Genomic DNA, 21,029 nt, shown 5'->3' with positions numbered 1-21,029 from the left:
TGTTAACCTTAATCCTATGTCCCAAAATGAGAAATGAATTACTCACCGGGAATATTATATACATATATCACTCACTCCTTTCAAGAACGTCATAAATCAAAAATCGACAATTTTCAGTTGCACATGTTTTCGGAATGCCCAGAAAATGTACTATATCCCAGCAAAAGCGGCATATTTTTAACTTAATATTTACCCGTTACAGGGCAGAAAGTGTTGTTTTTGCATTTTGAAGAAAAGGTATTGTTTAATTGTTTTTTCAAATATACTAAATATTTTTCAAATGGAGAAAAAACCTTCAGCTTTTACCTAAAAAGATCTGTTGCACAGTAAAAAGTTTAATAAGTGGCTTGATATTTATTTTTAATACATTGTATTATATTTTGAAATTTTAAAAACGTTTTCCTGAAAAATCAAGTTTTTTGATTTATGACGTTCTTGAAAGGAGTGAGCGATATATGACTTATGTATGTAATATGTTTTGAAATAAATAAATCAAAATTAGTATCTAATATTCTCAGTACCAGTACCAGTCTAAGTTTTTTGAGTCTAATATTCTCAGTACCAGTATCTACCAGTCTAAGTTTTTTGAGTCTAATATTCTCAGTACCAGTACCAGTCTAAGTTTTTTTTTCACAATTGGTACACAGCTGAAAGCGTTTTGTGACAAAAATAATGCGTATACATATTGTATAAAATCAAAAGTAATTAAGAAGTGTCACAAAGTTAATGATGATATCATCAATCAAACTAGATCTTTTCAATTTAAGTTCTACGTGGTGTCACAATACATTTTAAGTAATAGTGGTATTTACCGGTGAAATTTAAATTGAAAAGGGATAGATATTACCATAAAGTGACTGCCGAATCAATTAATCATTCTGGAGAAATTTGAAGCGTAAAATTAAATAATAAATCAACTGTCAAAATACCAAGTGACAAGACGGGATGGATCATGTAGAACGAAGACATTGCATTTTAAAATGGGCTTGAAAAGAGATTCTCTTAACACTTGAAAAACAAAATAATGACCTACCAAAATGATCTCAGGATTTACTTTACGGACCTGACATTTTATAATAATACCTCCGCCTCTGTAGTGTAATGGTCAGCAGGCTCGGCTACTTTACTGGAGGTCCCAGGTTTGATTCCCAGGGAAGGGGGTCAAATAAATATAAGTGTTGAAATGCTGAATTGGTTCATATATACTTATAGAACTTGGTTATAGAACAATAATGGGTAGAATTGGTGAATGTTACACGTGTGTAAAATGATCACTTAAACCAGCCTATGACGGTCGTCAGCCCTGTAAATGCCCAGAATTCCATATTCTTCTTCATCTTTGATAATATGTCAAAAAATAATATAAATATGAGTGTTTTTTTTCACTCTAATATTTATTCAGTATTACCCTGGATAGGTTATATTTAAAGCTCAAAAACTTTGAGTGGACCGACTAATTTATGAATTTATTATTGCGATTTATTTTTTTATTTATTTATTGATTTGGCTTTTAATTTGTAGAACTTGTTGTATTTTATTTTAAATAAGTTGTATTTTATTTTAAATTGATGTTTTACTTTGTAAATGCCACTATTTCCTTGAAGCCGGTACGGTTAAAAAACGGAAAATGTAAAGGAAGTTAATGACCAAGACAAAGAGGTATTTACCAAGTAAAACATTAATTAAAAATGGATAGATTTTACCACAAAGTGACTGCCGAATCAATTAATGAAAGTTGTATTTTATTGTTGAAAAACACATAAAAATTAATATTGTTCGACGTTCGTTTGAAAATGCCATACCTAAGCGAAACAATTGTCACAATATTATTTGTTATGTGTTTTTTAACAATAAAATACAACTTAGTAGACTCAAAAAATCAGTGTTTAATTTAACAATTAATATCGTACATAAATTCGATAGACTTTATCTGCGTGTTGATTGATGTAGGCAGAAAAAAAGCAACAATAAAATTAATATATTATTAGATTAAAACCAATATTTTTAGCTTTTCCACTTTATTTTTATTTGACCAGCGACCGGGTTTCGTCGTTACCGACATCATCAGACTGGGTAAAGACATGTCGGTAACGACAAAACCCGGTCGCTGGTCAAATAAAAATAAAGTGGAAAAGCTAAAAATATTGGTTTTAATCTAATAATATATTAAAAATGCAATTCCATCACGAAGTGTCTAATATAAAACAGTAAAATTAATTTTTGCAATTAATTTAAAATGACATTTAATGAATAACACATTAGTATTCGGTTCATGCGTGGTTAGTGTCAGGGCTCCAAGTCAGAGGCTCTCGGTTCATCTCCCGCTGTGTCACCATTTTATTATTATTTTCCAACACAAGTTGCTTACTGTTGAAAACAGTATTTGATTAAAATATTTGTGTAAACCATAAATACACAAAAGTATTATTTTTCGACCTCTTCTAGTTAGTAGTAATTAAAACATATGAAATTATCAATCATTTTATTTCGACATAGTATCGAAATCGAAGTTGTAAATATATTTGATAATGATTCAAAAGTTACTTAATATTAGCCCAAATAAAACCAACCTGTTTTAAAATTTCATTTCAAATCCATTTATTATCTTCAACCACTCCAAAATTCTTCATTTTTAAATGTTTAGTTGTGAAATCAAAGTTTCGTGTAACTTTTGAAGCATTATTAAAATACATTTTATAATGCTTCAAAAGTTAATTAATATGGACCCAATAAAACTAACCAGTTTTGAAATTTCATTTCAAACGCATTAATTATCTTCAACCAACACATTTTATAATGCTTCAAAAGTTACTTAATATGGACCCAATAAAACTAAGCAGTTTTGAAATTTCATTTCAAACGCATTAATTATCTTCAACCAACACATTTTATTATGCTTCAAAAGTTACTTAATATGGACCCAATAAAACTAACCAGTTTTGAAATTTCATTTCAAACGCATTAATTATCGTCAACCACCCCAAAATTCTTCATTTTTAAAAGTTCAGTTGTGAAATCAAACAGTTTCTTTTGTTCGGATATATTTTTGGAGTAGGCCGATGAGTAATAATCTCGTCCATCGCTGATGTACTGTCCCCCGGTGCCTTCAAGCTGCTCGGACAAGCAGCAGATGAGAACAGTCTCTCCTCCTTCTTGAGGGGATTTCATCATCTTCAATATGAAGGATGATATTTGAAATTTTTTAAACCTGGCCGTCATCTGGGTATCCACTATCCCTGGATGGTTGGCGTAAGATCTCACTGGTACTTGGTTGGATACCAAAAGTTGGTTCAGATATCGTGAAAACATCAGCTGGAAAATTAATTACAAAGTTAAGACGAGCGACGTAATATAATAATGTGAAAAGTTATCATAGTTTCAAACCAGAATACTACAGGATGGCGCAAAATTAATCATCCTATTGGAAGGTTTTATAATTGCAAATGACGTCGTGCAATAATCATATTTGACATTTCGCTCACTCCTTTCAAGAACGTCATAAATCAAAAATCGTCAATTTTGAATTGTGCATGTTTTCGTAATGTACTATATCCCAGCAAAATAGGCATATTTTTAACATAATATTTACCCGCTACAGGGCAGAAAGTGTTATTTTTGCATTTTGAAGAAAAGGTATTGTTTAATTATTTTTTTAAATATACTAAATATTTTTCAAATTGAGAAAAAACCGTCAGGTTTTACCTGAAAAGATCTGTTATATAGTAAAAAGTTCAATAAGTGGCATGATATTTATTTTTAATATATTGTATTATATTTTTAAACTTTAAAAACGTTCTCCTGAAAAATCAAGTTTTTTGATTTATGACGTTCTTGAAAGGAGTGAGCGATTTGTGAACTAGACTGCTATAGCTAGCACTAGCTAGCTGCTAGAACTAGCTGCAGTATACAAACAGATTGATAAAACGGGAACAAATGTGTGTGTGGGAACGGATATTATCTTTTCCACTTAAAAGAATAAATGGTCCAAACAAAGATATCCATCACTTTTTTCCATAAATCTTAGATTTGTTACTGATGAAACTACATAGAATTGTTAGGATTCGACAGATTTCATGTGGTGAAGAAAAAGAACAAAAAATAATAAAAATAAATAAATCATGGAATTAATAAAATATAATAAAATTGATCAAAGTAACGAAGGTACTAGACCACCTTTTGAGTTTACTTATACAAACACGACTAAATTCAAACACTTGAGATGTTCTCATCTTCAGGTGAAAATACAAACTGTATTTTCAATGTTTGTATTTACACCTGTCGAGGTAAACCTCTGTAGTTCTCGAAACTAGTCGTGTTTACATTAAAAAAAAAAACAAAAGTGGTCTTATAAATTGATTTTTATTTATGTTTAAATTATTACCAAATCAATACATGAGAAAACTACACATTCATAAAAAACGAAATTGACTTGTATTATTAAATTATTTTACATAGTTCTGCATTCTGGTAACAACATGATAATTTGCTATTTCAAAACGGAACAACATTGAGTTAACAATGTTTAAACGCGTACAACAAAATGTTAATGATCCAAAACCATGACAGATTTAGATTTGAAAAGTGATCAAATTTGCTATCACTAATAAGAGTCTGGTGAAATGGAAGCATAATTGTCACTTTTAGCTCTTTCCTTAGAAATAGAATGTTATCATACAGTTTAATGATTCTATTCATCTATGACACCTTTCATCTTGCTCGAGGTTATAAAAAAGTTATCATTGAACTCTGGACTTATTATTTATTTTGTCAAACGACTTTATTAAAATTACGTTTATTCACCCATCACACCTATAACCGTGCACAAGGTCATGGAAAAACGCTAATATTGGACTCTGGTTGTACCTGTATTTTTTTTTTAAATTTATTTTAAAAGCCTCTACTCGTTTACGAGTGATTTTGGCTCTACCAAACAAATACATTGTAAGATTTATAAAGAAAGGATACAAAATAACATTTAGATCTTGATAATTAATTCCAAAATACTTTACATACTAAACAACCAACGAAAAAAAATAACTTTGTTTTTTTATCCACACACTTTTATTATTATGAACCAACTATTTTCGGCACCAACCTGTTGCCCTCTTTAGGGTTTTATAACTAAACAGAGATATATAATATATCAAAGAAACAGTGAACAGATTATTGGATTTCGATAGGGATAGGGGTGTAGTATATATGATAAGTTAACTTCCGTAGTTTAATTATAAAACAAATTCTGAAGGCAATAGGTGTTTGCCGAAACTAGTTGGTTCATAATAATAAAAGAGTGTGGATCAAAAAACAAAGTTATTTTATTTCTCTAAATAATATATTACAATGATCCACAATGTAAGTGCTTTAAATATTCATTTAAAATATACCTGCGCAAGTTTGGATTGTGAGTAAGCCGCTATACGATGATAATCTTCTTTTAAATTGATGTCATCAAAGAATATATTTGGAACTGTCGTGTGAGAGCAAGAGGTGACGTTCACAATCCGAGAGAGGATCTTCCCTCTATCACCAGCGAGCTTTAAATTCTTCATAAGCAAGTGCGTTAGGTAGAAGTGTCCGATGTAATTTGTGGCCAAATGTGATTCGAACCCGTCATCGGTTATTTTGAACGGAGCATTTAAAACTCCCGCATTGTTGACTAAGAGATGAACCTCTGGATGATCCGTTGAAACTTTATCAGCAAAACTTTTGACGGAGGATAGAGAAGATGTGTCGAGCTCTAGAAATTCAACAGTTCCTGGGTGATTTTCTGCTTCGATTTCTTTCGCCAGTGGCTCGCACAAATTTGGCTTTCTTACTCCAACGATCACGTGCATCCCAGATTTCGCTAATCCTTTCACAACGTAAACTCCTAAACCCTTTCCTCCGCCGGTCACAACTGCGGTTAGGCCTTTTCTATCGGGGTATACGTCTAGTTTATTGTATCTTTTCATGGCAACTCCCGCTAATAATGATATGGTTCCATCCACGTCTGTAATGAGGTGGTATTTTCCTTCTCGTAAAAACCATCCTAGAGCACTTTTCTGATGTGAGAGTTTAACGATCAACCAAGCCACAATACAGAAGAAAGAAATTTCTAGTAACATCGCGGGTGATATAAAGAGATCGAATCTGAAATTACATAGATAATATTTATTTATTGAACATTTTCAACAGAATTGGTAAATGCACTTTTGGGAGGTTATTTTTTACGATCATCGGAATATCAGAATAATGAAAGTGGTCATGATTTACTTTACAGAACTAAATTATTTAAAAAGTTGCAGTCATGATTAGTTAAATAAGTTATTGTGTGCAGGTGATACTGTAATTTCGTGAAAACAAGGAAGGCACAGGGAGAAAACACACCTGCAAACATTTTTCAAGTGTCCAAACACTTCACAAATCTGGATTATCTCCAATAACGAGAAATTTTTACATCTCCACATAGTTAAGATGTCAAATAAAACTCCTAATTGAAGATAATCCAGATTTGTAAACATGATTTCGACACACTCAAAAATGTAAATTGAATCAATAGTATTTCAAGAGAGTGCCACTTGGTAAAACAATAAAAAATATTATATTTGTGTCGCATTGCGGTTATGTGGTTAGTGTCGCAGACCCTTGAGTCAGAGTTTCTCGGTTCGAGCCCACTCTACCACAATTTGGTACCTATTTCAAATAATGAGGCTCAAAGAAATAGTATGAAATTTAAGTATTTTTGTAAATAATAAAAACCCGAATATTTTATTTGATTTTTTAAAATTGATTTGGTCTAGTAAATATTGATTCCATAAAATTTTACAAACCTTGTATAATATCAACCGTTTTGAATAATTTATTTTTGATATAACAATACTGAAATGCTAACACGACCAAACGAACGCGTTCTAGTCAACACGACAGCTAAGAGTGTATAAGGTAAAACGCTATATTATCATTGTTATTAACTTTGTTCGATATTTTTTAAAGTTTTTTTTTTGTTGATAATCCGTTCTTCCGTTATTCAGATATTTGCAATTGTTATTAGGTTTTTTTTTTCAAAGATAAATCGGTTATCTTCGACCTAAGGTCAACGTTAAAAAAATATCGGTGTAGAATATAAAAATAATCGTATTCCTTACAAAATTAAGAGTGCACTTAAATCTTCGCATACAAATACTGGATTAACTAACTAGCCATTACGCTGCTTCCCCGCAGGAGTAGGCAGAGAGAATAGAAAGCCATATCACCCTGTCTTTGCAAAGATTGTTCGCCTCTTCCACATTCATACGTCTCCTTATACATACCCGCCGATTATTTCGTCTCCTGACCCTGCCGATTTCAAGTATTTGACATACCTGACTGTGCCAAGTTTTCCTCAGTCTTCCTCGGCTCTTTTTTTTCCAACTACATTTGCCTCATAAATCATCTTAACACGCCTTTCTTAATTTTATCGATAAAGCTCATCTCAACCTTGCATTATTTCCTTATTTCAACCATTCGAACATCTATCATACACCGTTTTGCGGCACATTCCGCTGGATTAATATTTACCACAGCCCAGTCTGATGATGTCGGTAACGACAAAACCCGGTTGCTGGCCAAAAAAAAATAATTTGGAGAAAAAATTACAAAGTTATTGTTTTATTTTTTTAAATGCAGTTCCACCAAGAAATGTCAGTACAATCTAATAAAAGTTGCTTCTAAAAAACTAAGAAATTTACGTGACCTTTTACAAATGCGTAACTTTTACGTTATAACGTATGACGCACAAACTATAGAATAGTGTAAAAACAAGTATGTTTTTCATGAATATACGTAAATTATGTTCTGAATTTTATTAAGATATAATACATTTTAAAATTAATGTCAATTTATTAATACCAAGCTCGCATCAATAAACCTCAGTTGGCTTCCGGCAAAGCATACAGCATTTTTTTCAGAATACAAATAGTATTTTTTGTTTTATTTAAATAAAAAAGTATTATTTTTTTATAACTCCTTACCTTTCAATAACTCTTTTTTTTCAAAACCTGTTACATGTATTTATTTCGAACCAAAACTTATTTTTTTCATACAAAAACGATGTAAAAAAAACCACTACGTCAAATGTTTTTTTTTTAAGAGAAATATTTGTGTTTTTATTATTTACACAAATATTTCAATAGTTTGGTACTTGGGTTTAAAAAAAGAAAATTAAGTTGCTATTTAACGAATATTAGGCTTTAAAGGGCAGGAATCCAGCTCCTCACCCTAGTATCCACCCTTCTTTCTGAACCTAATTCTAGAATTGCGGTCACAATTTCTAAAATGATAAAGCTAAACGCATTTAAACTATGAAATTTTGTATTCATTGTTATTATTAATTTCTATGCTTTTTTGTTTGTAAATAATAATAACACTTGACACTGGCAGAAACATCCTTTTACTGGGTGACTGTAACCAAATAAATAATTAAAAATAAACTCATCATACTACATTCAGGCTGGCTTAGATGCTAAATGAATAATTTTCAACATTTTGACTGTGTCCAAATACTTGTTCACAAAATCTGGATTATCTCCAATTACAGGAGTTATTTTCATATAATTTTTTGACATCATCAAAGATGAGGAAGAATATGGAGGTCTGGGCGTTTACGGGGCTGACGACCGTCATAGGCTGGTTTAAGTGATCACTTTACACACGTGTAACATTCACCAATTCTACCCATTATTAATGACCACACTGCTCAAATTCTTGGAAGCTCTATATATATGGACCAATTTTGAAACCTTGTTCTTGAATCACTAGAACTTCACTAGAGACATCTATTGGTGAGATGTAAAGAAGTTTTTTGTTAAGCAGAAAAGGTATGTGAGGTCCGAATCCTGGATTATATAAAATTGGATATCCTGGATTATTTGGACACACTCGAAATGTTGTAAGCGGATTTTTGTTTATTCTAGCTATAAAACATATTTTATTTTAATCTACGTTGGGAAAAGGAGATATAAACTAGTCAGAGACATCAGGAACTTCTCAACATTTGTATTAAGTGGATTTTTGTTTCTTATAGCTAAAAATACGTTTTATTTTAATTTGTGTTAGGAAAAGGAAGGATAAACTTATGTTGGTCAATCAGGAACTTTTCAACATTTGTTCATTGCTGTGAGGAAACCAGGTAGAACTCCTCAGGAGAAGCTGGACTTTTCACTGTCGTCAACAGGCCTCGCGTTCCACTAGATACTAGAAGAAGGTACGGCATTTTCTGTCTTGGCTTGGGTTATGGTACCAATGTCACTCACATTTTTTCATGATGTATGATACCACCTCTCGTGAGATTTCCTTATGAACTTACACACATGAACGTACAATTTTTTTATCTTATTTTATCAAAGCTATCTAGCTTTACTGCTCCATGGATACAAAGCTCAGAAACGTTGAGCAATTTAAAAAACTAACTAACTAACCATCACGCCGCTTCCCCGCAGGGATAGGCAGAGAGAATAGAGCGCCACACCACTCTGTCCTTGCAAACATTCTTCGCCTCTTCCACGTTCATGCATCTCCTCATACATACCCGCCGATTGTTACGACTCCTAACCTGACCACTTTCAAGTATTTGGCATACCTGATCGTGCCATGTTTTTCTCGGTCTTCCTCTGCTTCTTTTCCCACTAACATTCGCCTTATGTATTTATTATTACTAGGCTTGGCACGATCAGATCAATCAGAACCTAAAATCTGACGGTGTCAAAAGTCTGCGTAATCGGAGGATATGTATGACTAGATGTAAGGATGTAAAAGAGGCGAGGAGTGTATGTCAGGACAGAAGTGTGGCTTTCCATCCTTTCTGCCTACCTCTGCGGGGAAACGGCGTGATGCTAGTAGTAGTATTGCGACAAACTTCACTACTTTCTATCTGCATGTTGATTGATGTAGGCAGAAAAAATCGACGGGAATTTTTTTTATTAATTTATTATCAGTAAGAAACAGTATCCAAAATTACATATTTATTAGTTTTAACACATTTAATTAAAATTTAACTTTGTATTAAAATGACCATAAATATTTTATTATAACATAATTATAATTAATATAAAAACTTAAAATAACGTCACTTGAGATATACCCAAGCTCTTAATTTTGTTAAGTAGATAGTATTGATCAGTCTTGATAAAGAAATGGTAAGCTTCGAAACCGGTAGACATTATAATTAAGTTTTAATAAAATATTATAGCGATTTTAAAACAAAGTTACATTTTAATTATAAAATGGAAGATCACAATGTTAGTGCTACAAATATAAATTATGTTTAACATACACGAATAAAGAAAATTAAGTGTATATATATATATATATATATATATATATATATATATATATATATATATATATATATATATATATATATATATATATATATATATATATATATATATATATATATGTATATATATATATATATATATATATATATATATATATATATATATATATAATATATATATATATATATATATATATATATATATATATATACATATATATATATATATATATATATATATATATATATATATATATATATATATATATATATATATATATATATACATAGAGCACAAGTATGTGGTTAATGCGTGGTTAGGCTCTAGGTTCGTCTCCTGCTCTGTGCTGACTGTTGACAACAGTATTTCATTTAAATATTTGTTTAAACCATAAATACACAAATAATATTTTCCCCCTGTTCTAGTAGTAATTTAAATATTTCAAATTGTCAACCATTTTGCATTTCGAAATCGATGTTGCAAATATGTCTGATGTCTCAAAAGTTGCTTAACATCGACCCAAAAAACCAACCTCTTTTGAAATTTCATTTCAAAGGCATTCATTTTCTTCAACCCCCCCAAAATTCTTTATTTTTAAAAGTTCAGTTGTGAAATCAAACAGTTTCTTTTGTTCTGTTTTATTTTTGGAGTAGGCTGATGAGTAATAACCTCGTCCATCGCTGATGTACTGCCCCCCGGTGCCTTCAAGATGCTCGGACAAGCAGCAGATGAGAACAGTCTCTCCTCCTTCTTGAGGGGATTTCATCATCTTCACTATTAAAGATACTATGGGAATCTTTTTCAACTTGGCTGTCATCTGAGTATCCACTATCCCTGGATGGTTGGCGTAAGATCTCACGGGCATTTGATTGGATACCAAAAGTCGGTTTAGATATCGTGAAAACATCAGCTGGAAAATAAATTGAAAAGTATATTCATGAATAATTTGTATAAAACTGTTCGTACCAAAATAAATGTGAGTATGTAATTAATATTAATGTTTGTGTGAGAATATTTTGCGCATCAAACATTTTAAATATTGGATACTTTAAACCACAGGTTCCCAAACTTTTCTGGCGCCCCCCTTTCAAATTTTCTCGCAAAGGGGAAAATAAAATCGCCAGAATGTCCCATCATAGAAAGAGGGAAGTAATAAAAATATATATCTTACTTCTTGGCACTTCTTCCTATCTCATTGGGCTTCTTATGGCCCCCCACAAGGGGACGTTATCGCCCACTTTGAGAAATAATGCTTTAAACAGTTTAATTATTGTATACAAATTTGAACCTAAAAAAATTCTAACCTCTAAGGTAAATACAACATGAAACTAAAATATGATAATGTTTGAACAGTTTTGGTAGACAATTATTCAAAACAATTATCGTCAATTTAATTTTGAGGAATTTTAATAAATGGTAGTCAGAGTAATGTAGAGAAAGGAAGGAAATGCCATTTCAAGACAATATTGGCAGAGACGACCTTAAAAGGACTCTTAGTTTAGTATTGATGAAGCTACATATTGGTAGGATTTCACAGATTTTAGATGGCGAAGAAAAAGAAAAATTAAGAGCAAAAAGAGAAATGCATTTTTAAATTGATCAAATATGATAAAATTTATAAAAATATCAGGAAGAAAAGGAAGTGCTAGATTTTCGACTATTGTAAAAAAAGATGTAAACAATGTTAAAATGCGTACTATGTATAATATATCAAAATGTTAATGATTAAAAAACGATACAGATTTTTATTTGAAAAATTACAAAAATTGATCATTTAAAAAACCCGGAAAAATGGAAAAAAGATTAATACTTTCAGCTCCGTAGCTGAGTAACAAAATGTTTTTATACAGTTTAATCTATCCATCGCAGGCAGCTTTGATGATACATGCATAAATAAACGCTAATTATTGTACTCTGGACTTTGGATGTTATTTCTTCGAACGGTTGCATTAAAATTACGATTATATATTGCTGATTTATTCCAAAATAAACATACCTGAGCAAGTTTGGATTGAGCATAAGCCCCTAGTTGATGATATTCTTCTTTAAAATTGATGTCATCATAAAATATATTTGAAGCTGTCGTGTGAGCGCAGGAGCTGACGTTCACAATCCGAGAGAGTATCTTCCCTTTAACACCAGCGAGCTTTAAATTCTTCATAAGCAAGTGCGTTAGGTAGAAGTGTCCGATGTAATTTGTGGCCAAATGCGTTTCGAACCCGTCATCCGTTATTTTAAACGGAGCATCTATAACTCCCGCATTGTTGACTAAAAGATGAATCTCTGGATGATCTGTTGAAACTTTATCAGCAAAACTTTTGACGGAGGATAGAGAAGATGTGTCGAGCTCTAGAAATTCAACAGTTCCTGGGTGATTTTCTGCTATGATTTCTTTCGCCAGTGGCTCGCACAAATTTGGCTTCCTTACTCCAACTATCACGTGCATTCCAGATTTTGCTAATCCTTTCACAACGTAAACTCCTAGCCCTTTACCTCCGCCGGTCACCACTGCGGTAAGACCTTTTCTATCAGGGTATCGGTCAAGTTTATTAAATCTTTTCATGGCAACTCCCGCTAATAATGATATGAATCCCTCCACATCTGAAACGAGGTGGAGGTGGAGTTTTCTTTCGCGTAAAAACCATCCTAGAGCATTTTTTTGCTGTGAAAGTTTTATGGTCAGCCAAGCCATAACACAGAAACAAGAAATTTCTATTAACATCGCAGGCGACTTACAGATCGAATCTGAAATAAAATAAATAAATAAAATGTGTGATTAGTCCAAAAAGAAATATGGATGATACTATTAATTTGTGAAACTAAGGAAAGCGCAGGGAGTGGATGAGATAAGGCAGAGGTGTGATGGTATGATGGGCAATTAGGGTTCCAAGGAAATGTAGTAATCATTTTTACGTTTCGTGATCATACATAGTCTGGCAGCTTTGATAATGAATAAATTACTGAAGAATGATGAGTTGCATACATCGAGGAATGGATGGTATACCATGATCAAAAAGGTTTTTGAAGTTTTTCCACCGATATAATTGATAATATTTTAGAGAAGTGAGTGATTTTTGGGTCATGACTCACGACGGAGTCATTTTAGTTCAGTGAGCGTTATACATAAAGCGAAAAGCATTTAAACTATGTTTTTTTATTAACTGTTATTATTTTTATTTTGTTTGTAAATTAAAATAAAACTTGACACTGGCAGAAACATCCTCTCACTGGGTGACAGGGGAGAGTATTTAACATTCAAAAGGTGAGTTCTTTTAACCATTTAGAAGTTTTTTTTAATATGGAGATTAATGATATAATGCCAAAATATCTATTTATTCAAGTTAAGCAATTTCTACATAACAAAGCAGTCTGAGTTGTAGTCCCGTGGTTAGTGTCGCGAAATCTCGAGTCAGAGTTTCTGGGTTCGAACCCACTCTACCACAATTTGATACCTATTTTTCATAATGAGCCGCTTAGCCTCACAGAAATAGTATGAAATTTAAGTATTTTTGTAAATAGTAAAAACACAAATATTTCTCTTTTACAATAAAAAAATCAGTAAAAATGGAATTGACTTGAAATACAAATTGTATTCTCTAAGTTTGAATTTTCACTTGTTGATGAGAACCTTAGTAGTTCTCGAAACTAGTCGCGTTTACATTAATAAATTCAAAAAATGGCATTATACAAGTGTTTTATTTACCATATATGTTATATATCGCACATATTTAAAGCATCATGTCATTCCACAAGTTATTACCAAATCAATAAATAAAAACACAACACATTTATATAAATAAAAAAAACGAAATTGACTCTATGCCACTTAGGATATTTCTACATTCTGATGATAAAATGATTATTCGATATTTCAAAACATAGCGATACTGAATTAATAATGTGAGAGAGAATGCCATTTGGTAGGATTGTTAAGGAAAAAATAACAAATATTGCATAATTTTGCCGTGTAAATATATATATATATATATATATATATATATATATATATATATATATATATATATATATATATATATATATATATATATATATATATATATATATATATATATATATATATAGGGTCCGCCATCTAAAGTTTTTTTTTTCAACTAGTGCTTATTTCGTGAATGGTAACACTTAGCTCATGTCTGATTTGACAGATAATTAGTTTTATCCTTCCGCTAAGCGAATATGGTTGTGTATACGCTTGAACAACGCTGGGAAATATTGCGACATTACTTTGAAAATCATGGTAATGTTGCAGAATGTGTGCGAAAATTGCGTACGGTTTTTGGAAGAAGAGAAGCACCGTCAGCTCCGTATGTTCGTTATCTTGTGAAAAAAGTGAAAGAAACTGGCATCCTCATCGATAAACCAAAGCGTGAAAAGCCAAAAACAGTGCGTACACCCGAGAATATCGATGTTGTGGCAGAAAGTGTGCGTGAAGCGCCATCAACATCAATTCACCGTCGTTCTCAACAATTGAACATTTCGGAGACATCATTGAGACGAATTTTGCATAAAGACCTTGGTATGACGCCATACAAAGTCCAATTGGTTCAGGAGTTGAAGCCAACTGACCATCCAATGCGTTTTCGCTTCGCTGAGTGGGCCTGCGATCGACTTACAGAAGATGCCGATTTTGCCAAAAAAATCATCTTTTCGGATGAAGCTCATTTTGATCTTGGCGGGTATGTAAACAAGCAAAATTGTCGTATTTGGGGCACAGAAAACCCGCACGCATACATTGAAAAGCCGGTACACCCAAAACGAGTCACTGTTTGGTGCGGATTTTGGTCCAGAGGCATAATTGGGCCATTTTTCTTTGAAAATGAGCAAGGAGTGGCCGTTACAGTCAATGGCGATCGTTATCGGGCCATGTTGAACGGATTTTTGTTCACAAAAATTGAAGAGGAGGATATTGGCAACATTTGGTTTCAACAGGACGGCGCTACGTGCCACACAGCCGAAGCTACACTCGATGTTTTGCGCCCTGTTTTCAAAAAAAATAAGTTATTTGGCGGACCCTTTATATATATATATATATATATATATATATATATATATATATATATATATATATATATATATATATATATATATATATATATATATATATATTTCTTTTTATTATGAAATAAAAAATCAGATGTCATAAAATTATACGAACCTTATATAATACTTTTGAATAATTTAATTTTGATGTAACATATACCCAAATTAGAAATCACTAGACATGATCACTCGAGCGCGTTCCGGTCTTCACTAGAACAGTTCGTAAGGTAAAAAGCTTTATATATTCTTTTTTAAGTTCGTTGAATGATTTTGAAACGTTTTTATAATGATCAATGCTGTTTTTCAGATGCTTGCAACTGCTGGTTAGTGAAAGACATTTTTTCATAGATAAATCGGTTATCTTCGACCTGAGGTCAGCGTTCAAAAGTAGCTTAAAGATATCATTAAGAGTAGAGTATTGAATAATCTTATTCGTAACAAATTTTGTAACATTTAAATTGTAATCGTAAGGAACTGTCACGAGAGGTGGTATCATACATGATAAAAATGGTGAAGGATATTGGTGCCATAACCCAAGCTAGGACACAAAATGCCGAACCCTCTTCTAGTGGAACGGAAGGTCTATCGACGACATTCAACAGTTTGCCTTCTCCTGAGGAGTTTAACGTGGTTTCCTCCCAGCAATGAGCAAATACTGAGAAGTTCCTGATTGGCCCACACTAAATTATCCCTCCTGTTCCCATCACAGATTAGAATAAGACATATATTTTTTTAGAAGAAATAAAAATCCACTCAATGATCTTTAAACCTTGTACATCATAAGCAAGGAAAATAATAAATGCAATTGCCATCTTAAAAAGAAAATGTTATATTTTTTTAATAAAATAATAAAAAAACTTGATTTTTCAACGTTTTAAAGGTTAAAAATATAATACAATGTTTTAAAAATAAATATCAAATCACTTATTGAACTTTTCACTGTGCAACAAACAGGTTTTTTCTCCATTCGAAAAATATTTAGTGTATTTAAAAACATAATTAAACAAAACATTTTCTTCGAAATGCAAAAACAACACTTTCTGCCCTGTAGCGGGTAAATATAAAGTTAAAAATATGCCTCTTTGGCTGGGATATAGTACATTTTCCGGGCATTCCGAAAATATGCACAACTGAAAATGGTCGATTTTTGACTTATGACGTTCTTGAAAGGAGTGAGCGAAATGTGAAAAGCGTTTTAGAATAGAAGTATGGGCATTTGCAGGCCTGTTATCTGACATTGGCTTATACATTTATGAGACATATTTATACGCAGTGTTACATTCGCTATTATACCTATGTATGTTTATAGTGATTTGTGTATAATCTTCTTCTTCTTTAGCATTCTGTCCTCCACTGCTGGATATAGGCCTCTTCCGTTTCTTCGGTCCTTTGCTGTTTGCAACTATGTAGTTTCTACCCCCCACAGCGGCTATGTCGTTGGACCATCTTTTTGAGGTCTTCCAACGCCGCTTTTATTCTTCCAAGGTCTCCATCTAAAAAAAAAATGGGTCCATCTTGTGCGGTTCTATCTTGCGACATGTCCCGCACAGTTAGGTATAATATATTTTATTTGTTTATTTTCATCGTACACTTTAACTTTCTATTATGCTTATTAAATTCAATTATTTAAACAGAAAACTTCGCCCAGTATGTAAAATAATCCAGTTAAGATTTTGCACACATCTACTTAAAATGGTCTCAACACTTTCTAAAACCAACCGTAGATAGCTTCAGTGCACTCACACTTAAAGCGTTATGAGATTTACGACATACGTAGGAGTTCCATAAATTTGATTAGTATGGTTAGAATGGTGAATGTTGCACTTGTGTCAGCCCTGTAAATACCCAGAATTCCATTTTCTTCCTCATCTATATCGAGTATCAAAAAAAGTAGAAAATGTTGTTTACCCCTTAATTTGGACGAGTTTGGACGCTTTTGTCAACAGAGTATAAATATTAGAATGACAAAAAGCATCATATATAATACCGAACAGTTAACTGTATAGAATACTGTATTGTATTGTACCATCTTTTTTATTTTGTTATGCACAATACTTCTTAAAGATGCTATAGATATCCCCATACCAGTAAGTATAGTACAATAAATACAAATAACGGAGTAATATTACCATCTCTTGAATCTTCACTGGTAATTAAAATCAAAAGATATATTATTATTTATTTTTTTTAATTCGACATCTCAACATAGATTAAGAAGAATATGGAAGTCTGGCAATTTACGGGGCTTACGACCGTCATAGGCTGGTTTGAGTGATCACTTTACATACTTGTAACATTAATATTCTACTTCATCCTTGTTGAGATGTCAAAAAAATATGAAAAATAATTCCTATAATTGGAGATAATCCAAAATTGTGAACAAGTATTTGGACACACTCAAAATGTTGTAGATATTTTATTTTGATAATTTTTTTGACATCTCAACATAGATGAAGAAGAATATGGATGTCTGGGCATTTCTAGGGCTTACGACCGTCATAGGCTGGTTTGAGTGATCACTTTACATACTTGTAACATTAATATTCCTTTCATCCTTGTTGAGATGTCAAAACAATATGAAAAATAACTCCTATAATTGGAGAGAATCCAAAATTGTGAACAAGTATTTGGACACACTCAAAATGTTGTAGATATTTTATTTTGATAATTTTTTTGACATCTCAACATAGATGAAGAAGAATATGGATGTCTGGGCATTTCTAGGGCTCACGACCGTCATATGTTTTGTTGAGTGTAACAGTCACCACTTCTACCCATGATTGACAACCACACTACTCAAATTTTCGAAACTTCTTGATATATTGATCAATCCCGTAACACATTTTGTCTAAGTTCACAAGAGCAATCTTTGTTGGAATGAGGCAAGCTTTTATTAAGCAGAGACTCTTTCCATTCGTATGCGAGGTCCGAATCCTGGGTTATACTTCCATATTCTTCATCATCTATGATGAGATATCAAAATAATATGAAAAATAACTCCTATAATTGGAGATAATCCAAAATTGTGAACAAGTATTTGGACACACTCAAAACGTTGTAAATATATTATAATTTGTAAATTTGACTGAGCAGAAACAAGACCTAGCATATGTACCTACCGTTCGAGAATACAAATGCTACCATCCTCCCAATACAAATCGAGAAGCAATACCTAATCGCGACTTTAAATATCAAGGGTAACTTATCTATAGGGATGAAGGGTGCGCAGCAGATGTACGTATAACGGATAGAAATAGTGTGAAGTGATGAAGTCCCGATCTGTGACGGGAGTCTTTTCTTATCAAAAAGAATGCCAGCCAAGTTAAAGGGAAAAGTCTACCAAACAATTGTCAGATCCGCACTCCTCTGTGGCTCCCAATGCCACCTACTCTAGGCAACAAGAAATTGCTGAAATACCTTTAGAGACAAAATACAAAGTTCACGCATTCATGGAAGCCGGGGTGTCACAGATATCGATAGTAAGGTAGAGGAAAGGCAATTGAGATGGTATGGACATATAGGACGCAGATCATATCGTGAACCAAGCAATTGCCGTGGATCTTCCTTGAATAATTTTTAGAGGAAGACCAAAGAACTCTTAGATGCTGCAGAAAGAAAACATGATTCAAAGGCATGGACCTACAACCTGAGGACAAGAAAAGCTGACTCCATCAATCTACAAAGACGATAAGTTGGGATCGAGGCAGAAAGAAGGTGAATATTTTATAATTTGTAATAAATATAATGACTTAAGTTACCTAATATAATCAAGGGTCCAATAGCCGACAGCCTGTGATGTCATTTTGATTGAAAGCTGTCCCCTCGCATTCCCAGATCTGATACAGAAGCATCTAGGCTTCCTGACAGACCTTTTCTTGCAAAGCATTTTTTTAACTAACTTGAGAAATTTATAGAAAATGTGGAACAAAATTTAAACCGATTTTACTGTGAACATACATTTGAAAGCTTTCAATGTCCCTGTCACTGCCAATCTAAATAAATACAAGTTTGTAAAACCACTACCAAATTTTCTAGAAGTACCCCGGTGTAGGCAGTGAAAGGGATTAGTAGTTAGTTAGTTCAGTTAGTCAGCTAGATCTGGTTCCGATTTCCGTTGGCTGGTACACAGACGCCACCACAACCCCGACTAGCACAGCAGACAGACACGTAACAGTGCAAAGACATTTGCAGAAAATGCTCAGTCATCGCATTTCCCACTCGACCATTATTCATCGACACTGTATTACGAATTTTTTTCACATGTTACGATTTTTTTTCGAAGTATATCTTAATGAAATGTTTCTTGTTAGTAATAAGTAATTCGATTAATAAAAATTGCTTATCTTCAATTAATATTACATTAATACAGATAATTTAGATTTAATCAAATTCAATAACTAATGAGATTAAAAGACTCATATATTTTTTCCTGTTTCTAATCAAATTTTAAACAAAATATTTATTATTCATGTCTATATTAGATACTGATCTTTTTTCTGAGGAATTTAATTATTTTACGATATTATCAAACACATTATTATCATTTTTTCTTCGTTATGTAAATACTGTTAATGGGCCCAATATAATTTAATGTCGGACGATGTTTCACATGTTTCTTAGATAAAAAAAAATACATGTGAAAATTGACTACATATTTTTTGTTGTCAATATTATGATGAATCACAAGGTGGAATCCGAAATCGAATGAATTGTTGCTTTTGTCATAATAGTTTTATCTAAATATATAAACATTTAATCATTGATTAATTATTATTAAAAAAATAATTTTAATCCGCCTTCATGGTGTAACGGTTAGCGTGCTTAGCTACCGTGTTGGAGGTCCCGGATTCGATTCCCAGGGGGGAGGTGAAAATAAATATGTATAAATATATATACAATAAATATGTATAAATATATGTATAAATATATATATGTATGTGAAAATATATATATCAGTGATTTTACACTCCAATATTTATTTAATATTACGCTGGACTGGTACCTGAAGCGTTGGAGTGATCACCTTTCCTTAATGTAAGTAACTATCAAGATAACACTGCGTTAGAAGATATAAACATATATAAAAATAATAAGAAATAATTCATTACCGAAAGTTTTGTCTACTGATTATAGATATCACACAAAAGTACCTTTATAATAAGAACTACCATGCTTAGACGCCATATCACCCTGGTATGCCGATGTGCTAGCGTGGTCGTTCGCCTTCTCAATTTGAAGTCTGCGAGTTCCCTTAATGAAGTTATTACCACTTCATTAATAGGTACTTTAAGGTAGAAGTCATAGTGAAATATATTTACATAAATTTTTAAGACAAGAATGTAGAAAAATAGTAAAAAGTGTTATTAAGCACTTTTTACTATTTTTCTACATTTTCTGATTGAATATAGAAGGAAAACATTATATGATACGGAAAGAGACAGCGACCATCGATTATATAATATTTGGTGGTTGCGTTTGCATAAATCTGTTTTTTCGTTACGTTATATAAAAATATTTTTTCTATATAAATTGTAAAAAAGAAAAAATTAAATCCAATATATTTTCTTTAAAAAAATCGGGCGTGAGCGGACATGTGACCTCTCCGGTGTTCTCAGATGGAATGAATGCCACTTATTTTTCTTCGAATTAATTATTTGTTTTTGAAAATAAAAAAAG

At 32.1% G+C, this 21,029-nt stretch overlaps 2 protein-coding genes across 3 annotated transcripts; both read right to left on the bottom strand.

Annotated features, from left to right (window-relative positions):
- Positions 1-2,462: 2,462 nt before the first annotated feature.
- LOC148306861 (uncharacterized) lies at positions 2,463-6,918 on the bottom strand. Of its 2 annotated transcripts, XM_088264276.1 has the most exons (4): positions 6,810-6,918; positions 5,385-6,129; positions 2,931-3,312; positions 2,463-2,832 (listed from the first exon to the last, which is right to left on the bottom strand). In XM_088264276.1, the coding sequence occupies exons 2-3, from the start codon at positions 6,102-6,104 to the stop codon at positions 2,962-2,964; spliced, it is 1,071 nt and encodes a 356-aa protein (XP_088120402.1). In that variant the 5' UTR covers positions 6,105-6,129; positions 6,810-6,918; the 3' UTR covers positions 2,463-2,832; positions 2,931-2,961. The 2 variants fall into 2 exon arrangements, with proteins under 2 accessions (XP_088120402.1, XP_088120401.1); XM_088264275.1 differs by having other exon boundaries at positions 2,463-3,312.
- A 3,789-nt stretch (positions 6,919-10,707) lies between these two features.
- Positions 10,708-15,565, bottom strand: LOC148306860 (uncharacterized). The gene is made up of 3 exons (XM_088264271.1): positions 15,469-15,565; positions 12,292-13,040; positions 10,708-11,205 (listed from the first exon to the last, which is right to left on the bottom strand). Exons 2-3 carry the CDS (start codon positions 13,015-13,017, stop codon positions 10,846-10,848), a joined length of 1,086 nt encoding a protein of 361 aa, XP_088120397.1. The 5' UTR covers positions 13,018-13,040; positions 15,469-15,565; the 3' UTR covers positions 10,708-10,845.
- Positions 15,566-21,029: the final 5,464 nt, after the last annotated feature.

This window comes from Brachycentrus maculatus, unplaced genomic scaffold (assembly GCF_059751285.1).
Source record: "Brachycentrus maculatus isolate JH-2025_06_01 unplaced genomic scaffold, ASM5975128v1 h1tg000222l, whole genome shotgun sequence".
Lineage (NCBI taxonomy): Eukaryota > Metazoa > Arthropoda > Insecta > Trichoptera > Brachycentridae > Brachycentrus > Brachycentrus maculatus.
Note: the sequence above shows the minus strand (reverse complement) of the source record. Positions and strands in the feature narration are given on the sequence as shown.